Source organism: Ictalurus furcatus, chromosome 28 (assembly GCF_023375685.1).
Source record: "Ictalurus furcatus strain D&B chromosome 28, Billie_1.0, whole genome shotgun sequence".
Lineage (NCBI taxonomy): Eukaryota > Metazoa > Chordata > Actinopteri > Siluriformes > Ictaluridae > Ictalurus > Ictalurus furcatus.
The window spans coordinates 15,935,138-15,956,660 of record NC_071282.1 but is presented as its reverse complement, the minus strand read 5'-3'; the positions used below and the strand labels follow the sequence as shown (position 1 = coordinate 15,956,660).

At 40.8% G+C, this 21,523-nt stretch overlaps 1 protein-coding gene across 1 annotated transcript in view; it reads right to left on the bottom strand.

Annotated features, from left to right (window-relative positions):
• Positions 1 to 20,159, bottom strand: part of ntrk2b (neurotrophic tyrosine kinase, receptor, type 2b) — a 22,731-nt gene extending 2,572 nt beyond the window's left edge. The window contains exons 1-18 of the mRNA XM_053617621.1: positions 20,003 to 20,159; positions 19,100 to 19,460; positions 16,529 to 16,603; positions 13,928 to 13,999; positions 13,659 to 13,727; positions 13,346 to 13,491; positions 12,375 to 12,526; positions 9,835 to 9,967; positions 8,897 to 9,217; positions 8,794 to 8,805; positions 7,699 to 7,716; positions 7,566 to 7,597; positions 7,307 to 7,406; positions 5,946 to 6,134; positions 5,480 to 5,610; positions 3,340 to 3,512; positions 2,462 to 2,702; positions 715 to 873 (exon numbers count right to left, since the gene is read on the bottom strand). Of these exons, the coding sequence (XP_053473596.1) occupies positions 715 to 873; positions 2,462 to 2,702; positions 3,340 to 3,512; positions 5,480 to 5,610; positions 5,946 to 6,134; positions 7,307 to 7,406; positions 7,566 to 7,597; positions 7,699 to 7,716; positions 8,794 to 8,805; positions 8,897 to 9,217; positions 9,835 to 9,967; positions 12,375 to 12,526; positions 13,346 to 13,491; positions 13,659 to 13,727; positions 13,928 to 13,999; positions 16,529 to 16,603; positions 19,100 to 19,460; positions 20,003 to 20,159 (2,541 nt within the window). The remainder of the gene's footprint in view (positions 1 to 714; positions 874 to 2,461; positions 2,703 to 3,339; positions 3,513 to 5,479; positions 5,611 to 5,945; positions 6,135 to 7,306; positions 7,407 to 7,565; positions 7,598 to 7,698; positions 7,717 to 8,793; positions 8,806 to 8,896; positions 9,218 to 9,834; positions 9,968 to 12,374; positions 12,527 to 13,345; positions 13,492 to 13,658; positions 13,728 to 13,927; positions 14,000 to 16,528; positions 16,604 to 19,099; positions 19,461 to 20,002) is intronic.
• Between the last annotated feature and the right edge of the window lie 1,364 nt (positions 20,160 to 21,523).

Here is a 21,523-nt window from a genome sequence, read left to right as displayed (position 1 = left end):
GATTTCAGTATTACTATAATGCCAAAACCACTAAACAAGGAATACAGGAAATAAGAAAACTTAAGATCTGGTAATCTTTCCACAAGAACTCCATACTCACTACTGTTCCCAAATTAAAGACTATATATATATATAAATATAAACAAAGGTAAAAATAGAGCTAGCAACTGGCTAATCTGAGAAGCATCACTGACTCAGCAGATATAATAACAACATCCCTGCCGCCCAGTCAGAGGCTCCACTCGTCAATAAGGTTTCTAGTTTGGTAAATTTGATAGAAAATTTTAAAAAGCCTTGTGTTAGCTCATTTTTTCAGTCACCCTGGTCTGGGAATTAGCATAGGCTAGTCCCCCCCCGCCACAATCCATCCTCTCAACCCCACATCTGGACCACCCCTGCAATCAGGTGACTGACAAACTGATTACGCAAAAGATCAGTGCTTTCTCATTATCTTATCAGCAATTCTCTGACGAATGAACATCTGAGAATCTAGCGATGAGAATAATTAACCATCATTTCAGAATGAGCAATATTTTTTTTTTACAGTATAATAATACAGTCACACGTGAGTACTCTCACCACGCCAGGGACCCGGAAAAGGTGTCTGCCCCGGCTTTCGGAATTTTTCTAAATTGTTATTGGTTTATTTTAAGCCATAGGAATGCTGGTGTGAGCTTCACAGCATCATCAGTTAATCCAGACCCTCAGACTGACCTCGTTATTGGAGAGCTGGTACCAGGGCTGCTTGCCGTAGGTGAAGATCTCCCACAGGACCACGCCCAAACTCCACACGTCACTCTCCGTGGTGAACCTCCGGTACATGATGCTCTCGGGAGGCATCCAGCGGATGGGCAGCATGGTGTGACCACCCACCTGAGCACGCACACGGGATCGGGTTATTAAACCGTAGCATTCGGATTATATGCTAGAGCTTGTTAAAACGGGACAATTCATCTCTCGTGTCTATCTGTTGTTTCAGTGTCTGGTATATTACAGGAGAGGGATCTAGTAGTCTAAGAGCTCACACACACACACACACACACACACACACACACTCACTCACAGTGTGATCTTGGCAGTGTTAGCATGGGGCAGATTTGGGAGAGCCCTTCAGTGTCAGATGGTCCGAGCTTTTTTTGGAACAACTAACCACAGGAGGAGATTGTTCTTTTTTTATCGCACATTCATATTTCATCAGAACTAATAATCTGCTTTAGAGTCATATATTTCATCAATCTAATAAACAGCCTTTCCTGTTCAAAAAAAACAACAAACAAAGCAGAAAATTGCTAACAAAGACTAAGTTTATAATTGACTAACTGATGAATTAATTGTAGAGCTTCTAGTGTTTTCCAGTTTAAAATGTTTCCTACTTGAAGTGTGTTAACAAATGTGTTAACACATGGAGTGTTTTTTTTTTGGTATGTTTTTATTACAGTTTACCCACTATTGGCAATTAAATGAAACAACTGTTCCAAAAATAAAGAAATAAAAATCTTTGTACTTAAGTACTCCTTCATTGTCCACGCTCAGACTGTAACGAGACTCTAAATGAGCGCTTTATTAAAGTGCACTTCTCTGATAGAACCAGTCGCTGTACATTATAGTAATTTACTATAAACCATGATTTATCTTACAGCTGATATTAGACAATGACTACGTTTACATACGCATCAATATTCCGATATCAATCCGGATTTGGCAGTATTCTAATTAGTACTGAGTCGTGTAAACACCGTAATCCGGTTGCCCGATTCAGCTTGGAATATGCCCGTATTAATCGGAAATGTGTCGCATGTTGCACCTTATTCGGAAAAGCCACTGAAAGGAGATATATGCACATGCTCAGTCTGCAAGGAATTGTGGGTGCTAACAGATGCTTAGCTGTAGGCTAGGTATTTAGGAATGGCAACTTGCATCAGCCAGGTATACAGGAATATTCGGATGCCCGTAAGCATATAAACGTCGTATTCGGAATACGTGATGTGCATGTAAACATAGTCAGTGTTAGTAACTCGAGTAATTCTAGAGTATTTCATTTGCATTCACTTCTTGAGGTTTGAACAACAACAACAAAAAAATCACTACAGGGGGCTCAAAAACTTTTGAGTACAGGTGTATGTTATGATATTAATAGTGTGAAAAAAACCAACATATCCAGTCTTTTTTTTTCTTCCTGGATTGTGAAGAGTGGTCATTATAAAATGAGCATGCTAGTTTACAGTCCTATTGGTTCATATTTTCTGCGTCGTTGCGTTTTGACGGAAGACTCCGGAAAAGCAAGAACTGTGTCTTTTAATTGATGCTGATGAGTCATGCACAAGGTAAAAATGGTCCAGAAAAAAAAATTGAACCCCCAACCGTGAAGGTGTGAGGCAAACGTGCTACCCACTAAGCCACTCTGGAGCCCCCGCCAGAGACATTATAATTAATTAAATGCTTAATATTTCAGCCTCCTTACCCTGTAGTAATCTGTGCTGTACACGTCTCTGGACATGCCGAAGTCTCCGATCTTCACGAGCAGATTCTCCCCCACCAGGCAGTTGCGTGTGGCCAGATCTCTATGAACGAAATGCTGCGAGGCCAGATACACCATGCCGGCTGCGATCTGCTGAGCAATGTGCAGCATCTGCGACTGAGTCAGCTCCACCATCAAACTGTGCTGTCCGTCTGCCATTAAAATTGCATCTGGACCGTGAGACCTGAGCAGCCGAGAGAGAGAGAGAGAGAGAGACGGTAAGAAAAGTCATGTACCACTAAACATATTCAAACATGCTTGTTTGGAGGTCTATTAGCGGTGCTGTTCAGAGAACCAGTGAATGCCCCCCCACCAGGTTAAGAGTCGAATCGTTGCCTAATCAGAAGTAGAGTTTTTTGGAAATTCTACTTCTGACCTTGAGAGCGTTTTTAACCATCCAGACGTACCAGTAAATTCTTCAGCGTCTAAACACAGCAACACTTGTGTGCAAGCTGAAACAACGGCTGTTTATCGCGTGTGTTAGCATTAGCATTAGCATTAGCGTTAGCACGGTAGCTCAGATTAAGTTTGCAAATACCAGTAAATTGGTGAAATTTCTTTTACTGCGGCTGTGATGATAATTTTGCTTTGAGAATATTTTTTCAACAATTTCCACCCAACCCCCTCCCCATACGCGTCCTACTTCATTGGCCGTCAACGAACTAACTCTAGTTGCTTAAGTTGTCACGGCAACAAAATGACCATAATCAGTTCTTTATTTCAGATTCAGCAGCGCAACATTTTTGCTGCCGAGAACAGAATTCTTTCGTGGAACAATTCCAGCTTTATCTACCAGCTCGAGAACTAGGGCTGACACATGCCTGAGGAACTTGTTGAGGTCTCCGTGCTTCATGTACTCGAACACCATGATGAGGGGATCGCTCTCCACACACACACCGTAAAACGTGACGATGTGCTCGTGCTGCAGGTTGGTCAGAAGCTCCGCCTCTCTGTGGAAGTCGGCCCGCCCACTCTCACTCGCCTCTTTCAGGGTCTGTGTGAGATGTGTACACTCTTAGAACACACACACCTTTTTATTATTAGAGGAAATTACTGCTATTAATGGCAATAAGTATCTCAAATACACTCAAGGTTTTTAAAGGTTCTTCAAAGTTCTTCCTAGCTTCTTTAAAGAAACACACTGGTCTAGCATTCTCTATTAAACCTTCAATGGTTCCCCCAGCTGAGAGGTGGAAGAACCCCTTAAGAGTTCAAGAGTTTACCATTTTTCTAAGAGTGTGTACAATTCCCTTAGTAAAAAGGGTTCTTTTGGATAATAACGGATCACTGCTTCCTAAGAACACTCTGTGAAAGTGAAACTCTCTGCTGTAGGGTGTTATATGGAACCTTTAAGGGTCAACCAAAGAACCTTTAGAGGTTTTAGATTTCACTTTTTTTTTTTTTGTAAGAACATATGCTACAACAAGGTTTGTTGTAACGTGTTTATTTGGCACAAAGGGTTCTTCAAGGGATTCTATTTAGACCCCTTTATGAAAGAAAAACCCTCTGTTGTAGGGTTCTACAGAGAACTTTAAGGTTTCCATCAGATTGACCTTTTTCTAAGAGTGCATGCTACATCACAGTTAATTGTAAATTGTTCACTTAGTTCCTCAATGGTTCTTTGGGGTAATAAAGCTCACTGCTTCTTCCTATGCTACTTAGAACGCTCTAGAACCGTTGGGGTTTGCACAGCTTTTGGAATTTTTTCTTTTCTTTTCTACGAGTGTATACTACAACACAATGTCACTCTGGGATGTTTAAAGATTCTACTTAGAACCCTCTGTGAAAGAGAAACCCTATGTTTTGGGGTACTATATACTTTAGAACCATTAAGGGTTTCCCATGGAGAACCAGGAAGAACCCATAAGGATTCAAGATTTATTTATTAAAATTTTTTTCATGCATGTACGCTATAACACTGTTCATTGCAACATATGAAAGAGAAACTCTGTTGCAAGGTTTTACATTTAATGGTTCCCCCAGTGGAGCAACGTTTTTAGGGTTCTAGATTAGATCTTTTTCTAAGACCGTATTCTATCTACAACACAGTACATTGTATGTAAATTGTTAACTTAGCGAAAAGGTTTCTCAGTGGCTCCGTTGGATAATAAAGCTCAGTGGCTTCCTAAAAGGACTCTACTAAGAACCCTAGGTTGCAGGATTCTACCCTTAGAACCCTTAAAGTTAAAACCTTTAGGGTTCCACTGGCATGACAACCAAAGAATCCTTAATAATTCTATATTTTACCTTTCAGGGATTCTATTTAGAACCATTTGTGAAAGAGAAACCTTTTTGTTCTATATAGAACACTTAAGGGTTCCCCATGCTGGACCTAACCCTAACCCATAATAAGATGTTCTATATTGTACTTTTTTCCTAAGCATGTATGCTACAACAAAGTTTATTGTAATAGTATCATGGATTACTGCATTCTAAAAGGGTTCTACATGAAAGAGAACCGCTCTGGTGCATAGAACCTTTAAGGGCTCCCCCAGTGGAACAACCAAACGACTTTTAGGGGTTCTAGATTTGACCATTTCTTTTTTTTTTCTTTTTTCAATGTTATAACAAATTTCACTGTAACATGTTCACTTAGCAAGGAGGGTTCCTCAAGGGCTCTTTGGGATAATTAAGGACCGCTGCCTGCTTAAAGGATTCTACTTAGAACCCTATCTTGTGCTTCTACAAAGAACCTTTCAGTTTCCGACATTTTCACCTAGAAAAAGGGATCCTAAAGGGTTCTTTGGGATAATTAAGAATCACTACTTCCTAACAGGATCCTACTTAGAATCTTCTGTGAAAGAGAACCACACTGTCATAGGGTTCCACATAGTACTTTCTCTCAAAAGGACTACCCAAGGAACCTTTTAGGGTGCTCTAGATGGATCCTTTGAAAACTTTAAACCTTGTAAAAAATGCTACTAGCATTTCTGAAAAGCTAAGGATCTCAGAGCCTCGTACCTTGACAGCTACCAAAATCTTCTCCTGGTCTGGTGACAAGTTGTAGCACTCGGCTAGGAACACCTTCCCGAAAGCTCCCTCTCCTAGTTCTCTCTTCAGGACTATGTTGTGCCGCTTGATATGTTGCACAACTGAAAAGAAAAAAAAACACAAACAAAAACATCACAGATCAGCCATTAGGTCGCTAGTGAGTGCAAATCACAGGACAGACCTACAGCACAACCATGCAAATGAATCATGTAAAAGAAAGCACAGAGCTCATATCTGTAAAATCTACATGTAGTGATTCACTTCAACGTTGTTGCCATGGCAGTAGAGAAGGTGAGTTTAGTATGACGACAAGCGAAGGCAAGCCCACGTCTAGAATCAGTTTCAGATGGTTGGGATGGAGTGAGTGAAGTGAGGTAGTGTATCTGTGTGTGTGTGTGCTGTGGTAGGTTTGATCTGGTGTGCCATGGCAACTCACAAGTGTCCGATTTCAGCACACTGCCAGGAATACGGAAGTACTGTGGGTTCTCGATGACCGGGATCTTGGTCATGCCGATGATGACAGCGTCTGGGCCCATCTCGGAGGACGACGGTGTGTTGTTGCCATTGGAGACATGGTGGAGTGGGCTGGCTGAGTCGTCGTCATTACTGATTACTGAGGAGGACCCTGCAGTGGAGGAGGGAGAGCAGTGTGCCAGAAATACAAGATTATAATAAAAATAAATACAGACAAGTGATTATGAATTGAATAATCAGTTTCAAATGGTGGACTTGATTATAGTAATATACGGTATATGTGGTGGTCTGGAGGGAAAAAAAAGCATCAGATGTCCTTGTGGCTGAATTCTGGTAAAAGGAAAAATAATAAGATTTCGATTCTGGCCACGCCTTACCTAGATTATCTCCCTGCAAAAAGACGCATAAAGATCTCAGAAGCCTGGCTAACTAAGTATGCTTTCCACATGCAGTGAATGACATGTAATGAAATACCGGTTGTCAAAATATCCGTGATGATCCTGTGCCACACTCAAATGTCATTTTCTCTGTTTTCACTTTTGATGGTAACCAAACTTTGACCGCAATTTTACGTCTAGTCGAGATATATGCAAATAAGATGCAAATTTCTCAAAGCTGGTGAATGAGGCAGGCAAATGGGCTTTATTTTGGCGAATCCAAGAATCGTAGTCATTATCGAAAGCAGGGGTCAGTACATATGGTGACATTAAATGAAGATAATCCACAATAAAAACAAACAAACAACGGAATAATGAAATAAATGTGGAACAGAAAATAAGACTCCGAAGTGCAGGACACAACGAATAAGACATGGAACAGGTGAACAGATATAGGGAACAAACCAATGACGAGATGGGGTGGACCAAGCACAAAAGCACGTTGCATAGCGTGCTGATAGAGAGAAAACATGACATCCTGTAGTTTTCAGAATTATATATCATAGAAAATGTAAAAAAAAAAAAAAAATACAAATTACACATAAATAACACACACATATCTTTTCCCAGGCAACTTCACACAATTACTGCGTGTCTTCTGGCCACAAATGAAACCTAATCTAGCATTAAGCTACACTGTAAAACCAAATACACTTAAATATAACAAAAATTCATTTTAAATGACAAAGTTTGAGTTAAATTTTTGTTATATTTAAGTGTACTTGGCTTAAAGAAACTGATTTATCAACTTTTATCAAATTTTTGAGGTAATTAGTTTCCTCAAATTTTTGGAGTTAAACGAACTTATCCGGTTCATTATCCCGTCCTTTTAAAATCTAAGACTACATTTAAAATCGTCCCTGTAGCAGCTGTGACACATTCTTACCCTTCAGCCCAAACTTTGAGCTTCGACCATACTTCAGAAAAATCAGCATCAAGACACACCCAGTGAGCGCAACCCCAGCGATCCCCACCACAGCATAAACCTGGAATACAGATACAAAGGAACATCAAGTTGTCCTTCTACTGTAACAAGACATTAGTTCTCACTTTACAATTACCAGATGAAGTTCTTATTCTAATATAATGGTTTTTTTAACTGCACGCATTTATTTACTGAACATTTAAATGCAGTTAAGACTTACGGCCACTTTGCCCTCTTGACTTCTTGGGATTTCTGAACAAAAAATACCAATAATAATGTATGTTTTCTCAAATTCATCGAGATGAATTGAATATTGAGAAGGAATCCAATGAGTAAAATTAAAACAAACATACCTGGAACATCAGTAGTGTCTAAACAGAGAATTCCCCCATCAAAACCAACAGAATATGACAGAAATGGATCAAAATCATGAATGTACATACAACTCCATGATACATTCAGTATTTCAACATTGTACAATGTCAACAAGCTCAGAGTATAATGTGCTTTGCCTTACAGACATTACAGTTAAACAGAAGTTTCCAACTCCAGTCCAGAGTCATCGCCTGAGCAGATAAACCACTGAGGATTGAACACTTAAGTGCTTTATAAGTCCTCCTGGTGGAGAACCACATCGCTAGTGCAATTGTGAGCCCTGTGACTGGCATCTCACAATTGGCAATAAATATTGACTGTATTGCTTTAGAAATGTGCTAAAGCTGGCATTTTTGAGTAAGAAATTCTTTGGGTAGTCTTTTAACAGGGCCCATGTGGGTGGTGTAGGATATGGTGGTATTGGAGATAGGAGCCTTTTTTTTAAACACAGCTCTCATCCCCTGCCCCACAGGAAAACTGGGAAAATCAAGGTTAACATATAGGGAGGAAACCCAGGACTGGGATGGAAAACCTCGGGTAGAGGTCAATTTTATGCCCATCAAACTGAAATCAGTTTAAGATAAGATAAGATAAGATAAGATAAGATAATTATTAATCTCCAGATGGAGAAATTAGGGTGTTGTTTATCTAACATCCATCCCTTTTCCATAATGCTTATCCTACACAGGGTCACGGGGGAGCCTGGAGCCTATCCCAGGGAACTTGGGGCACAAGGCAGGACACCCTGCACAGGGTGTCAATCCATCACAGGGCACAATTTCACTATGGACAACTTGGAAATGCCAATCAGTCTACAAAGTATGTCTTTGGACTAGGGGAGGAAACCAGAGTACCCAGAGAAAACCCCCATAGCACAGGGAGAACATGCAAACTCCATGCACAAGGGTGAAGGAGGGATTCGAACCCCCAAACCCGGAGGTGTGGGGCGAACGTGCTAACTACTAAGCCACCGTGCCCCCATTGATCCAACATTCAGAAATTAAACGAAATTTACACAGATTACAGATTACAAAAAAAATGATAGTCATGTTTACTTTGGTAGAGTGACTTACCATAGTAGAACCCTGTAAAGCAGATGCAAGCACATGGTTACAATTAATTTAGCATGTATCAATATGCGAGATTAAAACAATCTTCATGTCTGCGTGAAGGTGCACCCACCTGCCCCTGACTGGTCCACTTCAGGGATCAACATGAAGTGCGCGGTGACGTTCCTCTGGTCCTTGCCATACTCGTTGGTGGCCACTAGCGTGTAGACACCATTGTGAATGTGCGTGGGGATATCAAGCTCCAGACAGCCATGGTACTCACTCTCCATCACCTCGTGGATCTGAGTCTTGATGTAATCCTGCTCCTCCAGGGGTTGGCCCTGATGGTACCACAGCAGCTCAGGTTTGGGGTTCCCTGTCACACTGAATGGGATGCACCAATCCTGTTTGCGCACGGGCGTGTCCAGGTCCAGGATAATCGGAGAGACTGAGCCCGGGAATGGGTGTGAAAGGCAAGATGAGGTAGAGAAGGAAGGGAAAGAAAACGAGAGGAGAGGAAGTGTGACCACGGGTCATGGCAGGAGACAAACCAAAGGGGTGAAGTTGGAGTGTGGCGAGATTTAGAAGCAGTTCGGTTTGGAAGAGCGTGACGAAAGGGAAAAGTACAGAGGGGATACTAGGAGGAGGAATTGAACAGAACAATAAGAAATGAAAAGGCTTGCTGGAGCATAAGGGGCAGTAAGACCAAAAATAAACCAGCAAACAAGCAGAAAATAAACTGCACTTTAGATAACATTGGGACGTACTGAGTAAAAAATACTGGCAATAACACCGGTGGTGCATTACTTACATTTGCCTTTAGTTAATGCTAGAAAGAAGCCCATCAGTGGAGTCTCAAAGGACTCATTTTCAACACAACTAATTATAGGTCTGGTGGTTTAGAAAAGAAACTGCATACGAGCCCTCTAGTGTGCAACAAAATTGCTCGTTTTAACACACACAGTTAAAGACATACCCAGTGCAATAAATGGCAGAAAAGTAGTTCATCACATATTCTCTCTCACACACACACACGTACACACAGACAAAGAACTGAGTGCTTACAGAGTATATTGAGGACGACAGAGGCTTCAGTCTGACCCACAATATTCTCAGCGCTGCAAGTGATCTCTCGGCCATTGTCGCTGTGGGAGAGGTTCCTCAGCGACAACATAGACTGCAGGTCAACTGTGTTCACCTGGATGAGGGGAAAAATGCGAGATTTTGGACCATACTGTAACAGTTCGATACACATTAAAGATGTTTATCCAGAAAAGTTCAAGATTCTGCACAATGTTTAAAGTTGCACTTTCACTGTTAGAAGAGGGTTCCAAGTACAACCCCTTTAGGAAGCAAAACCATCCATCCATCCATTTTCTGTACTGCTTAGCCAACACGGGCTCAGCGCGAGCCTATCCCAGAAGGCTCGGGCACAAGGCACCCTGGACAGGGTGCCAACCCATAGCAGTGTTAATGCATGTCTTTGGACTGGGGTACCCGGAGTTAACCCCTGAAACACACGGAGAACAGGGCGCAGGTGGGAATCAAACCCCTAACCCTGGAGGTGCGAGGCAAACATGCTAACCACTAAGCCACCATACCCCCTAATATGATGAGTGTTAGGACTGAAGACGAGCCACACAATTTTCGAATGGAAAAAACTGTAACTAAATTATAAGTGAGGGCACGCTCTAATAGGAAAATAATCCATGACAGGGTGGTGTGATGCAAAGCAGAGTTACTGTTATCACCCTAAAGTGGATTTGGCTGGAAGATTCCATCCATTCCATCCATCCATCTTCTATACCGGTCACGGGCAAACCTGGAGCCTATCCCAGGGTGCAGCGGGCACAAGGCGGGGTACACCCTGGACAGGGTGCCAATCCATCGCAGGGTACAATCACTTACACGTTCACACACCGTTCATACACTACGGACACTTTGTACTCGCCAATCAGCCTACCATGCATGTCTTTGGACTGGGGGAAGAAACCGGAGTACCCGGAGGAAACCCCCGCAGCACGGGGAGAACATGCAAACTCCGCACACACAGGGCCACGGTGGGAATCCAACCCCCGACCCTGGAGGTGTGAGGCGAACGTGCTAACCACTAAGCCAGGCTAACTACAAATATTAAACGTTTATAGTTACTTTACACTGTATGTCTAGAAATGTTTAGGAATATCCACGAGACAAGCTAGTTCCTGTTATCACTTACGTTATAGCAGCTATAAACTCGTTACAGTCATTCCCTCACCAGCCTCTTTCTTTTTTTAATACAGTTATATAGAGTGTATAATGGATTGGTATACCAGTCAGTTCACTGTTATACTGACTATTTCTTTCAGGTAAAAAAAGGTCAACGCTCAAGTGTTTTCCCTCAGAATGAAATTGCTTTCAATTCAATTGCATCAGCTTTTCCCTCAGAAAGGGAGTCCCTTTAGGAAGCTAAGAACCCTTTATTATCCAAAGAACCTTCCCTTTTTATTTCAGAGAATATATAAAATGACGCATTTTTTAAACACAGTGATTACAAAGACGGTAAAGTTATAAGCGTTGTCCGAAAGTTGTGACTGTAACTAACGGCAATGCTACATAGGAATCTGTATCTCACTGGATGATGTTTCCAAGCAGGCACAAGAGACACTTTGTTGTAAATATTCTAGCGGTGACATTAAATATTAATGGAAAACATGGGGCTTTCAGGAGTTAGAGCCAGGTTCCCACGGTCCGAGCTTCTTATCGGGATGAACAGGTCCATTACTGGACATAATGGCAATTAAGTGTTTAAGTGCTCTTTCTTAATGTACCATTGGTGCTTTGTACAGAGTGGTTAGGACTCACGTGAGGGTTCTGTGGTTATACACTGGGCATTTCAGGTTTTATGAAGCTTATAACTACAATCCAATACATTTTGATGTGGTCAACATGCAGAGGTCTTTATAAACTCTTCTACCAGGAAAAGTGTGTACAACTTGGCAATAGTGACGGACGGTAAGGAATAAAAAAAACTTGGTGGAAGGCTATTATTGGAAAATAACTAACGATTTGTTAGTGTGGAGTTAACGTTATCACCCTGAAGTTGATTATTTCCCAATAACAGCACGTTGCTGTTAAATTAGCGATTACAACGTTAAGCTAGTTCTCGTTATCGCTTATGTTACTGCAGCTATAAACAGCCATTCCCTCACTATCCTCGCTTGTTTCTGTGTCTTGAAGTTATTAAGACTAAAACACACAGCTTGTCACCACAAAGACTGAAGTCTGTTTCTGTTTTTTTTAACGAAGGCTTTCCCTTTTCTCGAAACCTACAGACGGTTACAAAGCGCTGACGCTGGAGACTCCTTCCATAATTGTTAAATAGACGTCTCCTTACAAAAAACGTCACCGTTTTCCTTCGTTCGATAACAACGCCATTTTAAATCCATTTATTATTCATCTTGGATTATGCGAAGCATCCGCCGTACATGCCTCTGCGAATGAGTTGTTAACATAGAAACAATAACGTCTTAGAACAAGCGCCAGCACCTTCTGACCAATCAGATTTGAGAATTCAGCAGCGCTGTGATTTAAAGACCGTTAATAGCTTGGAAATGTGTGTTTACCTCATGGTTGGTTGAAAGTAGCGGCTGTTCAGTGGTGTTCAAATTCCAGAAAAGCATAGGAGCAGGAGATCCGGAAGCGCTACACATCACTATTGCATCACTTCCTGCCATCTGGCTAACGACAGGAGGGACAACCTCTACCTGTGGAAACTCTAGAAAGTGAGAAATATAAATGTATTTTTGATGACCTTTAGGATTCTCTCCAGCTAGGCCAAAGTAGTACATTACAGTTAAATCTGCATTAGGTATACGATTTGTCAAAATTTGTCAAGATTAGGTCTCGAAAGGTTAAATAGGTGGAGATGAATACATTTGGAATGAATTTTATTCATTCCTTGAGCCTTTCAACTGCCTGAAGGGCAGATTACAACTCCGTGAACATGCATTGAGGAGTTCAAGTGTGCAGTGGCTGTCCTTTTTTTTTCTTTCTAATCGAAAATAAACAGTATCTACTTAAACGAAAAATGGTATTCAAAGCTTTATACAGATTTCCCTTATATCGTTTACTGAGCAGCGTCTGTAAATTTTGCATCCAGCTTCATCCCCGTCACCAGTAATAAACGAATCCATCTCGGAAAAGCAAGACCACTGATTATTTTGGATCTGTTTCTTTTTGTTAATTATTTTCGAAGCACAAAGTGAGAGGATACCTGGCCGCACTGGAAGCTTGCTGATTTAACACTGAGATGGGGCAGATTGAAGGGGCATTGGGGAAAATGACTGACAAGAGGCACATCCAAATAAAAACAAACCCGAAGGCAGTTTTCCAAACTATGTCATAAACCATTCTTTCTTTTAAGCATTTCTACATATTTTTCCATGTTATTTGTACTAGGAAGAAACAAACAAACAAAAAATCGACCTATTGCACCTTTAATTGACTGATTACACTCTCACTGAATTTAGTAAACTTAAGCTAGAGCTTTCTCCGTAGTCGTTCCGTTAAAATGTGAGTGGAGTCACTGGTTTACCGCATGAAGGGACAGTGATATTGGAGAGGGTCCTCAGTCTCCCGCTTTCCTGCCGACACTGGAGTTGATCTCGCTCACTCAAATCCAACCACGACTTGATCCACATGTTCTCACATGTACACTTCAGCGGATTCCCAGCCAGCAGCCTGTACGGCACAGACGCGCCAATCAACCCATTATTCACATATTAAAAACAAGAAGATGTAAAGTTCAGTGGCAGTATTTTTTTTTTACAAAGCACGCCCATTCACAGGGGTGTTATGAGTGGGTGTGTCCATATAATACGCTCGCTCTGGTGCAGTGACACACTTACAGAGTTGACATGTTGGAATTACGAATCGCCGTCCATGACAGCGTTGACAGTCTGTTGTCTCTGAGATTCCTACAAGTCAGAATGAAAGCTTACAGCACACTGCATACAGAACAGTTCTACTGCTGTGAAAGATCAGCAATAAAGGAATGGCAATGTATAGCAGCATCGTTCTCTTCTACAGCATCAAGAGAAATTGAGATTAAAACCCAATGTACCTTGTTCAACTTGACTTTAAAAAAAAAATGGCTACAGTGGAAAAATATACTTACAAATACTGAAGTTTGGAATTGTAGACGAAGGCTGTTGTAGATACAGTCTTCAGCTGAGTGTTGATTATTGTTCTGTATTAAACACATTAATATCAATATTAGTATCATGGTTACAGCGTGGAAATTCACCTGCAAAATGAGAAATCACTACCGACACTTGAATATGTTGGTAGTAAATATTTTATTCCATCAGCATTTGCTCACACACTCACGAGGGTAGCTATCCTACCTTACCAAGCATACCTTAGGTACCTTATTCAGAGTGCTACACGGGTTGAGACTGAAGACTGGAGTTATACTGTATATGGTTACATTCATCCATCCATCCATTTTCTGTACCGCTTATCCTACACAGGGTCTGGGAGCCTATCACAGGGGACTCGGGGCACCATGGACGGGGTACAATCACAAACATACTCACACACCCATTCACGCACTAGGGATTATTTAGAGATGCCAATCAGCCTACAACGCATGTCTTTGGACTTGGGGAGGAAACCGGAGTACCCGGAGGAAACCCCCGAAGCACTGGGAAAGAGACAAACGTGCTAACCACTAAGCCACCGTTCCCGCGGTTACATTCACGAATGATTCATTTCATTATTATTCTTATTCATTTAGTAAAAGACAAAGAAATCAACATCCTATTTGATGACAGAGTACATTGATGATCATATTTTAACATAACTGCCACCTCCTATCTTCCTAACCATCATCTTCTTCGTATCACATATCCTCATCTTATCTTATACCATAATTCTTGGTATTTCTCATAAAGTTTCATACCATGGCACTTTCAGGACCTCTTGCCTTTGCTCTGTGGGCCAATTCTCTAAATAGGGAAGTAACCCTATAAATAGTCGTTACTTTTTTCCCCAAAATATACAACACCTTGAGATAATTAATTTCACTTCCCCATTTTCTTAAAAGAATCTGTTCTTTCTGGGATTTGAACTGTCCTTTAGTATGTTAGGAATTTTCCGTTTTCTCCATATTCCTCCCTTGAAGTTCACATCTACTCCCTAATTCATCTTACTTTTTTCAAACACTCTCAGAAGGGGGTCATAATCCATAATCACTAGGAAAAGGGGAAAAAAATCTTTTGCACAGGATGATAGTTATTATTTTGTTTGAATATCTTATTTTTTTTATTTAGCATCCTGTTAAAAAGTTTAACCCCCCCCCCCGCAGAACCCCCCTCCCCCAGCTGTTAATGTATCATGTCGCCTTCTTGAGCATCAGTGAATGTTTGCACCTTTTGTAATAGTCGTGTACGAGTCCCTCGGTCGTCCTCAGTGTGAAAAGATGGATCTGAACATCATATAGTCGCTGTTGGAAAGGAGTCAAATATGTAGAAGATGCTGGAAAAGTAAAGAATGTGCCGGACCTGGAGGATTTTTTTGAAGAACAGTGGGCAGTTTAACTGCTCAGGACAAACAAGGGACTCATGAACAACTCTCACAGAACATATAAACAGTCGCTGATCATCCAGGTAACGACACACGGGATTAAGAATCGAGCGTGTGTGAACTTTTGAACTGGTTCATTTGTATAAATTCAGCTCTATTTTTTTTTTTTTTAATTATTAACATTTTGCAGATTCCGCAAGGTTTATGTAAATTTATGACCTCAACTATATATAAAGATTATTTGTAAAAGGTTCTTTAGGTGTCCCTCTGAAGGAACCCTTAAAGGTTCTACGTATAACCTTATCAGAGCCCCTCTAGGAAGCCGATAACCTTTAAATTTACTCCAGAATTTCTTTAACGAGTCTGCAAATAACCAGTTGTTCTCAGATTAATTATTAAAGATGAAATGTGTCTTTTTGCAATCCACAAGTTGCTTAATTTACAGAAATGTAACAAAAGCATAACGCTTACAGTAAATATACTGCACATACTAAGAAAGAAATAAGTTTCTAAAGTACGAAATTATGCTTCAGGATGTTGGTCTTTGTTAAGATTCATCAAAAGAATTCATCAAAAAAAAAAAAATCATAAAACCAGTACAAATCGATCTCTATGGCATGTTTTAAAGAATATTTGATCACAACACTGTTGAGTGCTCGATTCTGATTGGTTAGAAGGTGTTGTCGGTACAGTGCAGCTGCAAGATCACAAGTTTATATCACTGTGCTCGTTCTAGTACATTATTGTTTCTTGAGTAACAATGACATTTTTTTAAACGTGTAATTGTTGATATGGTGAAGTTTTCTGTGTAGGGAAATGTATGAAATTAGACAGTTATATGTATTTATATTTTTCTAAGCGGTCTCCATTAACTTAAAAGTTTTCTGAGTTGACATTTTCCAGTTACTCATGAACATAAGAAGCTGCACTTCTTGTCTTATTCATTTCAAAAGAGAAAACAAAAGAGATGCCAGTAAGGGAATGCCTGTTATAGCTGCTATAAGCTAAGTGATAACAGGAAGTTGTGTTGTGGACGTTCCACAACGTTAAATGTAACTATGAATGGATAAAAAGCACGACCTGTCATTCTTTAATCAATAGAAAATTGTACTGGTAAATCATTGTGGTATAAAAGGGTTAAAATTCTTTGCTCAGTTTTGCTAACAATTCCATACACATGACAAATACTCACAAATTCCTGAGATTTGTGTAAAACTTCATGCAGTCCTCGTTGAGTTCAAATAGTCCATTTTGATTCGCGATATACCTGGAAACGAAAAGAATCAGTTCCATGATTGCTGATTTTGATAGGGCATCATTTATATGATTTCTATGAGCTATAAATGTTTTTCAGCCACTGGAAATAAATTCCACAGGTCCCATCAGTACATATTTCATTTCATGGATTTTATTTACATGTGTACAAGAATATTTTGTCTATTTATTACAGACAGAGAGCTTTCAACTTGAACCACCAACAGACACATTGGACTCAGGTTGACGTTATTTGTAGGCTGACTCGTTCATTGAGTAAATTCTTACGATTCAAGTGACCTGTTAAACTGGTGAATAAGTAATAACTAATATTTGTGATAATATTGGTTGTGATTTTTACGGCTGTAACTAATTATTATTATTATTATTTTTAAATCATGGACACACACTTTGAGAACCAAACAGATAGGTGTAGATTAGTGGTCACCAACCCCGTTCCTGGAGATCTACCTTCCTGAAGACTTTAGCTCCAACCATAATCGTGCCCACCTGACCATCTAATCACTGCATTAAGAAGTTCTTGATCAACTAAAACAAGTACAGTGCCCTCCACTATTATTGGCACCCTTGCTAAATACGAGCAAAGAAGACTGTGGGGAAAAAATCGTCTTTATTGTTTAACCTTTTGATCTTTTGTTCCAAAAAATCACAAAAATTCTCTCATGCTCTCATAGAGATCAAAACACAGGTTTATCAAAAAAAAAAAAAAAATCTTTGTTAAATATGATCAAATGTTTGCTCGTCTAAATATGTCAAAAAAGCCAACAGTTTCCATGGGGTGTACTCATTTTTTCACATGACTGTATACCTAACTCACTCAGTTACTTTCAGTAACTATTTTATCCTTTCTCAGGGTCACAGTGGGGCCAGAGCCAGTTCCAGGAACTCTGGGCATGAGGTGGGAACACACTATCTCAGAGTACCGTGCATGTACACACTCATATATTTAACCACCTACTGGCATATTTTTGTGAGAACCCAGAGAACATGCTCTCTGGAGAACATCCTGAGAAACTCCAAACAGACAGGCACGGCGAGCTCAGGAATGAACCCTGGAGCTGTGAAGCAGCAACACAACCCATTTCACAGCTTTAAAAAGCTCAGTAAAGCTATGAACCTTATGCACTTTTCCAGATATTAGTTAGGCTTACATACAGTAGGAAAGGTGAAAAAGATGTACCATTCATGGTACCAGGAAAAGTATCACCAAGGACAACGTACAAGTATTTCAGAGAGGGTTTCTTTGGTATCTCCAACGCCCTTTTGTTTTTAAATTTCTGACGCTTCCGCAGTTAAAATTCCGCCATAGGAGCTTTTGGATAAAGCGACGTGATCGCTCCGCACGCGCTCCGCCGCGCCGTTGTTGTGGCAACCGAGTGACATATTTGTGTAGGAGCTGATGCCTATTGCTCTGCGGACTCTGAACTGAAACACACATCATGACGAGGAAAATGTCTTTGAGAAATGTTTTGGTGAAGACGTGCGTGTGCGTGTGTGCGTGTGTGATTTTTATTTATTTATTTATTTATTTTCTGCATTGCATAGGCTACAGTCATGCATTTTTATTCTGAATTCATGCGCGTGATGGATCTTAAATCTCAGACAGGCCTGTTTTCAGCGATGATGATGATCATCATCATCATCTTCATCATCATCATCATCATCTCTTGAGTCGACTCCTTATCATTCTCCAACCAGTATAGATTTATTAGCCTATATATTAGTATTGATTTTTTTGTTATTATTATTATTATTATTATTATTATTATTGTTAGGCCTATTATTATTTTGTAAAAAGCACCACATAAGCTCGAGAGATCCAGTGAGTGTAGATTTGCTCTAGTGCAAATTTCGTATACTTTTATTTACCATAACACCCACCCCTTGGAGATGCGCGTTCCCGCTGGCGCGCACACACTCCCGCGCAACACATACGCTTTAAGCTCGCGCTCGCGCGCGCACACAGACACACACACACACACACACTCACACACACATACACACCCACACACACACACACACACACAAATACACACACACTCACACACACACACATACAGAGACGGACTTTTATGTTGATATATATCTATATAAATTTTGTATAGGCCTATCACTGCAGAATCATTGCCGTTTGCTGTCAATAAATATATCCACTCACAAGCCTCCTGGATCCCAAAAGAGAAAAGCAAAAAAAGAGAGAGAAATGCATTGCATTAAGCATGAATATGAACCATAAGACTATGGGAAGGTTACTGGATGTCATAGAACATCATCCAGGATTTTAGACATCTGAAAATCCAAGCTGCACATTTTACACACACACACACACACACACACACACACACACACACAAACAATCATGTTGTGTATTCATTTCAGGTTGTCTTCTCTTTTTTTTTCCTTTTTTTTAAAGCAGTAGCACGACACGTCTTCTCACATCTCTCTCATCTCTCGTGGACTGAATCACAGCCCAAGCTGCTATACTTACATGTCGGTGATGTTTTCCATGTCAGTCTCGGGCACCAAGAGAGGAATATCCTCGATTCCTGGATCCTCAGAGATGCACGCGATCCTCGAGGTGTTACAGGAACAAGATGTAGGACAAGAAGAGCCGAGCTTCAGGAGCCCCATCAAAATGCCATAAAATCCCCAGCGAGCCATTCCGGTAAACCCTGCGACCAGTTCCAGTGTTAATGCCCCGGTGTGTGTGTGTGTGTGTGTGTGTGTGTGTGAGAGAGAGAGAGAGAGAGAGAGAGAGAGAGAGAGAGAGAGAAAGGGGGGGTGGGGGGAGCGGGGGACGGGACCGAAATATCTTCTTCTTCTTCTCTGTCTTCTTTTTTCAAGCGGCACTTTTAATCATTCCTTAAAGCATAACGCAGGCTGATGCGCAAAGACGGCGAGGCGAGACTGCTGTCATGGAGTGGCCTTCTGCTGTCTGCGCACAATGGTGCGGATCACACCATCATGTGTCGATCCACGGTGCCAAGATAATATTGTACTCGCTGTCAGTTTCCGTATGGCAGTGCAGATTCTAGGTGATGATGTTGAAAGGAAAAAACAAAACAAAACAAAACAAAACAAAAAAAACCCCCGTCTGCCACGATTTCAGTGTGGAAGTGAGCAGAGCGGAGCGCAACCGGATTGGTTCCGACCAATAGTACGGCTATCCAAAAGCGCTTGGCTGACGGCACTACAATCCCGCCTCCTGCCGTTTATCCCCCCCTCAGTAAGGCTAGGAGGTAAAACGTTTGACCCTTTGATTTGGCAAAAAAAAAAAAAAAGACAGTAGATAATAACCTTTGCTCATAATACACATGTAGCCTATACTGAGTTGATCATTATGAGCGGACAAAGCTCGTGCTCTGAAGGAGGAGGAGGAGGAGGGTGATGCCAGTGCGATGATGCTGCGCGTCCACGCAGGCGATGCTCCACCATCCACCATCCGCTATCCACGTCTCCAGAAAAACGCTGCGTGGGTATAACGTGGCACCGCAGGCACTGTCCAGGGGGTTATGGCGCCTGATCCAGCGCCGTGGCACAGAAGGCATGTGTGCGAGTGTGTGTGTGTGTGTGTATGTGTGTGTGCGTGTGTGTGTGGGAGGCAGAGTACCTGCGCGGGGCAGTTGATTAGGACAAGACAAACGCATTACCCCTAGTATTTACAGGAATATTATATTTACATCATATATATATATATATATATATATATATATATATATATATATATATATATATATATAGCCATCATGAAATATGCACCATGCCACTTTTCTTTTTTTAAACCATGATACTATTTTCATTTTAAGATTACTTTATTGCTTCACCCCTAATTAGTTTTTGGCCAATTCGTGCTACAAGCGCGAGCGTGGCGTGTCGCGGGCCTTCAACAAAAGCCCAATCCACTGACAGCCATTACCGGGGGATGACGTGCACTTTGACGCACAAGATGTGTTGCATCTAAGAAAGAATAACTACAGAGCAGAACCGCCACTGCTGGAGTAAGCTTTGCGTTGGGAGGGGGTGTGTGTGGGGTGGGGGGGGTTGGAGGGGATAAGCAAGCAACAGAACCCACATCAGACTAACCCACAACAATATATATATATATATATCTTTATTTATTTATCTTTTAGATTATATAATCTTATTTTATGTGCTTAGTGTTTATATGATGAGTAAGGCTATAGATGTTGAGATGGAAACACTCAAAAAAGATCTTGATGGATAGTAAATAATAATAATAATAATAATAATAATAATAATAATAATAATAATAATAGCAACCTCAAATTTCTGTTCTTGATAGGTGTGGAAACCAATGTGGTCTTCATAATCGACTTACTGTGTGTTCTGAGATGCTATTCAGCTCACCACGTTTGTAAAGAGTGATTATTACAGCGTCACTGTATAGCCTTCACATCAGCTTGAAGCAGTCTAGCCATTCTCATCAACCGGCCCATAGACCTGTCACTCACTGGATGTTTTTTGTTTTTCACACCATTCTGTGTAAAGAAACTGTTCCGCATGAAAATCCCAGGACTTTCTGAAATATTCACTTCATCCTGTCGGGTAACAACAACCATGCAACATGGGCTCGAAATCACTGACAGCACAGCTCCCTCAACATTGTGATGTTTGAGGTTACACATTACACTGAAGCTCTCGACTCTTATCTGCATGGTTCTTGATCTGCTGCCACATGATTGGCTGATAATTTGAATAATTGCGTGAATGTGCAAGGTGTATGAATGTACAGTATATATGTATTAATGGAATAATTTGAAATGAATACATAGCCTACATAAGTAACAAGTAATAACAAAAGCTCCTGCAACCCGAATACAATAGCTTAAAATAAATGATATCGAGATGCATTTAAATAAAAAATCATTTTTCAATGCGAAATTTTGCACTC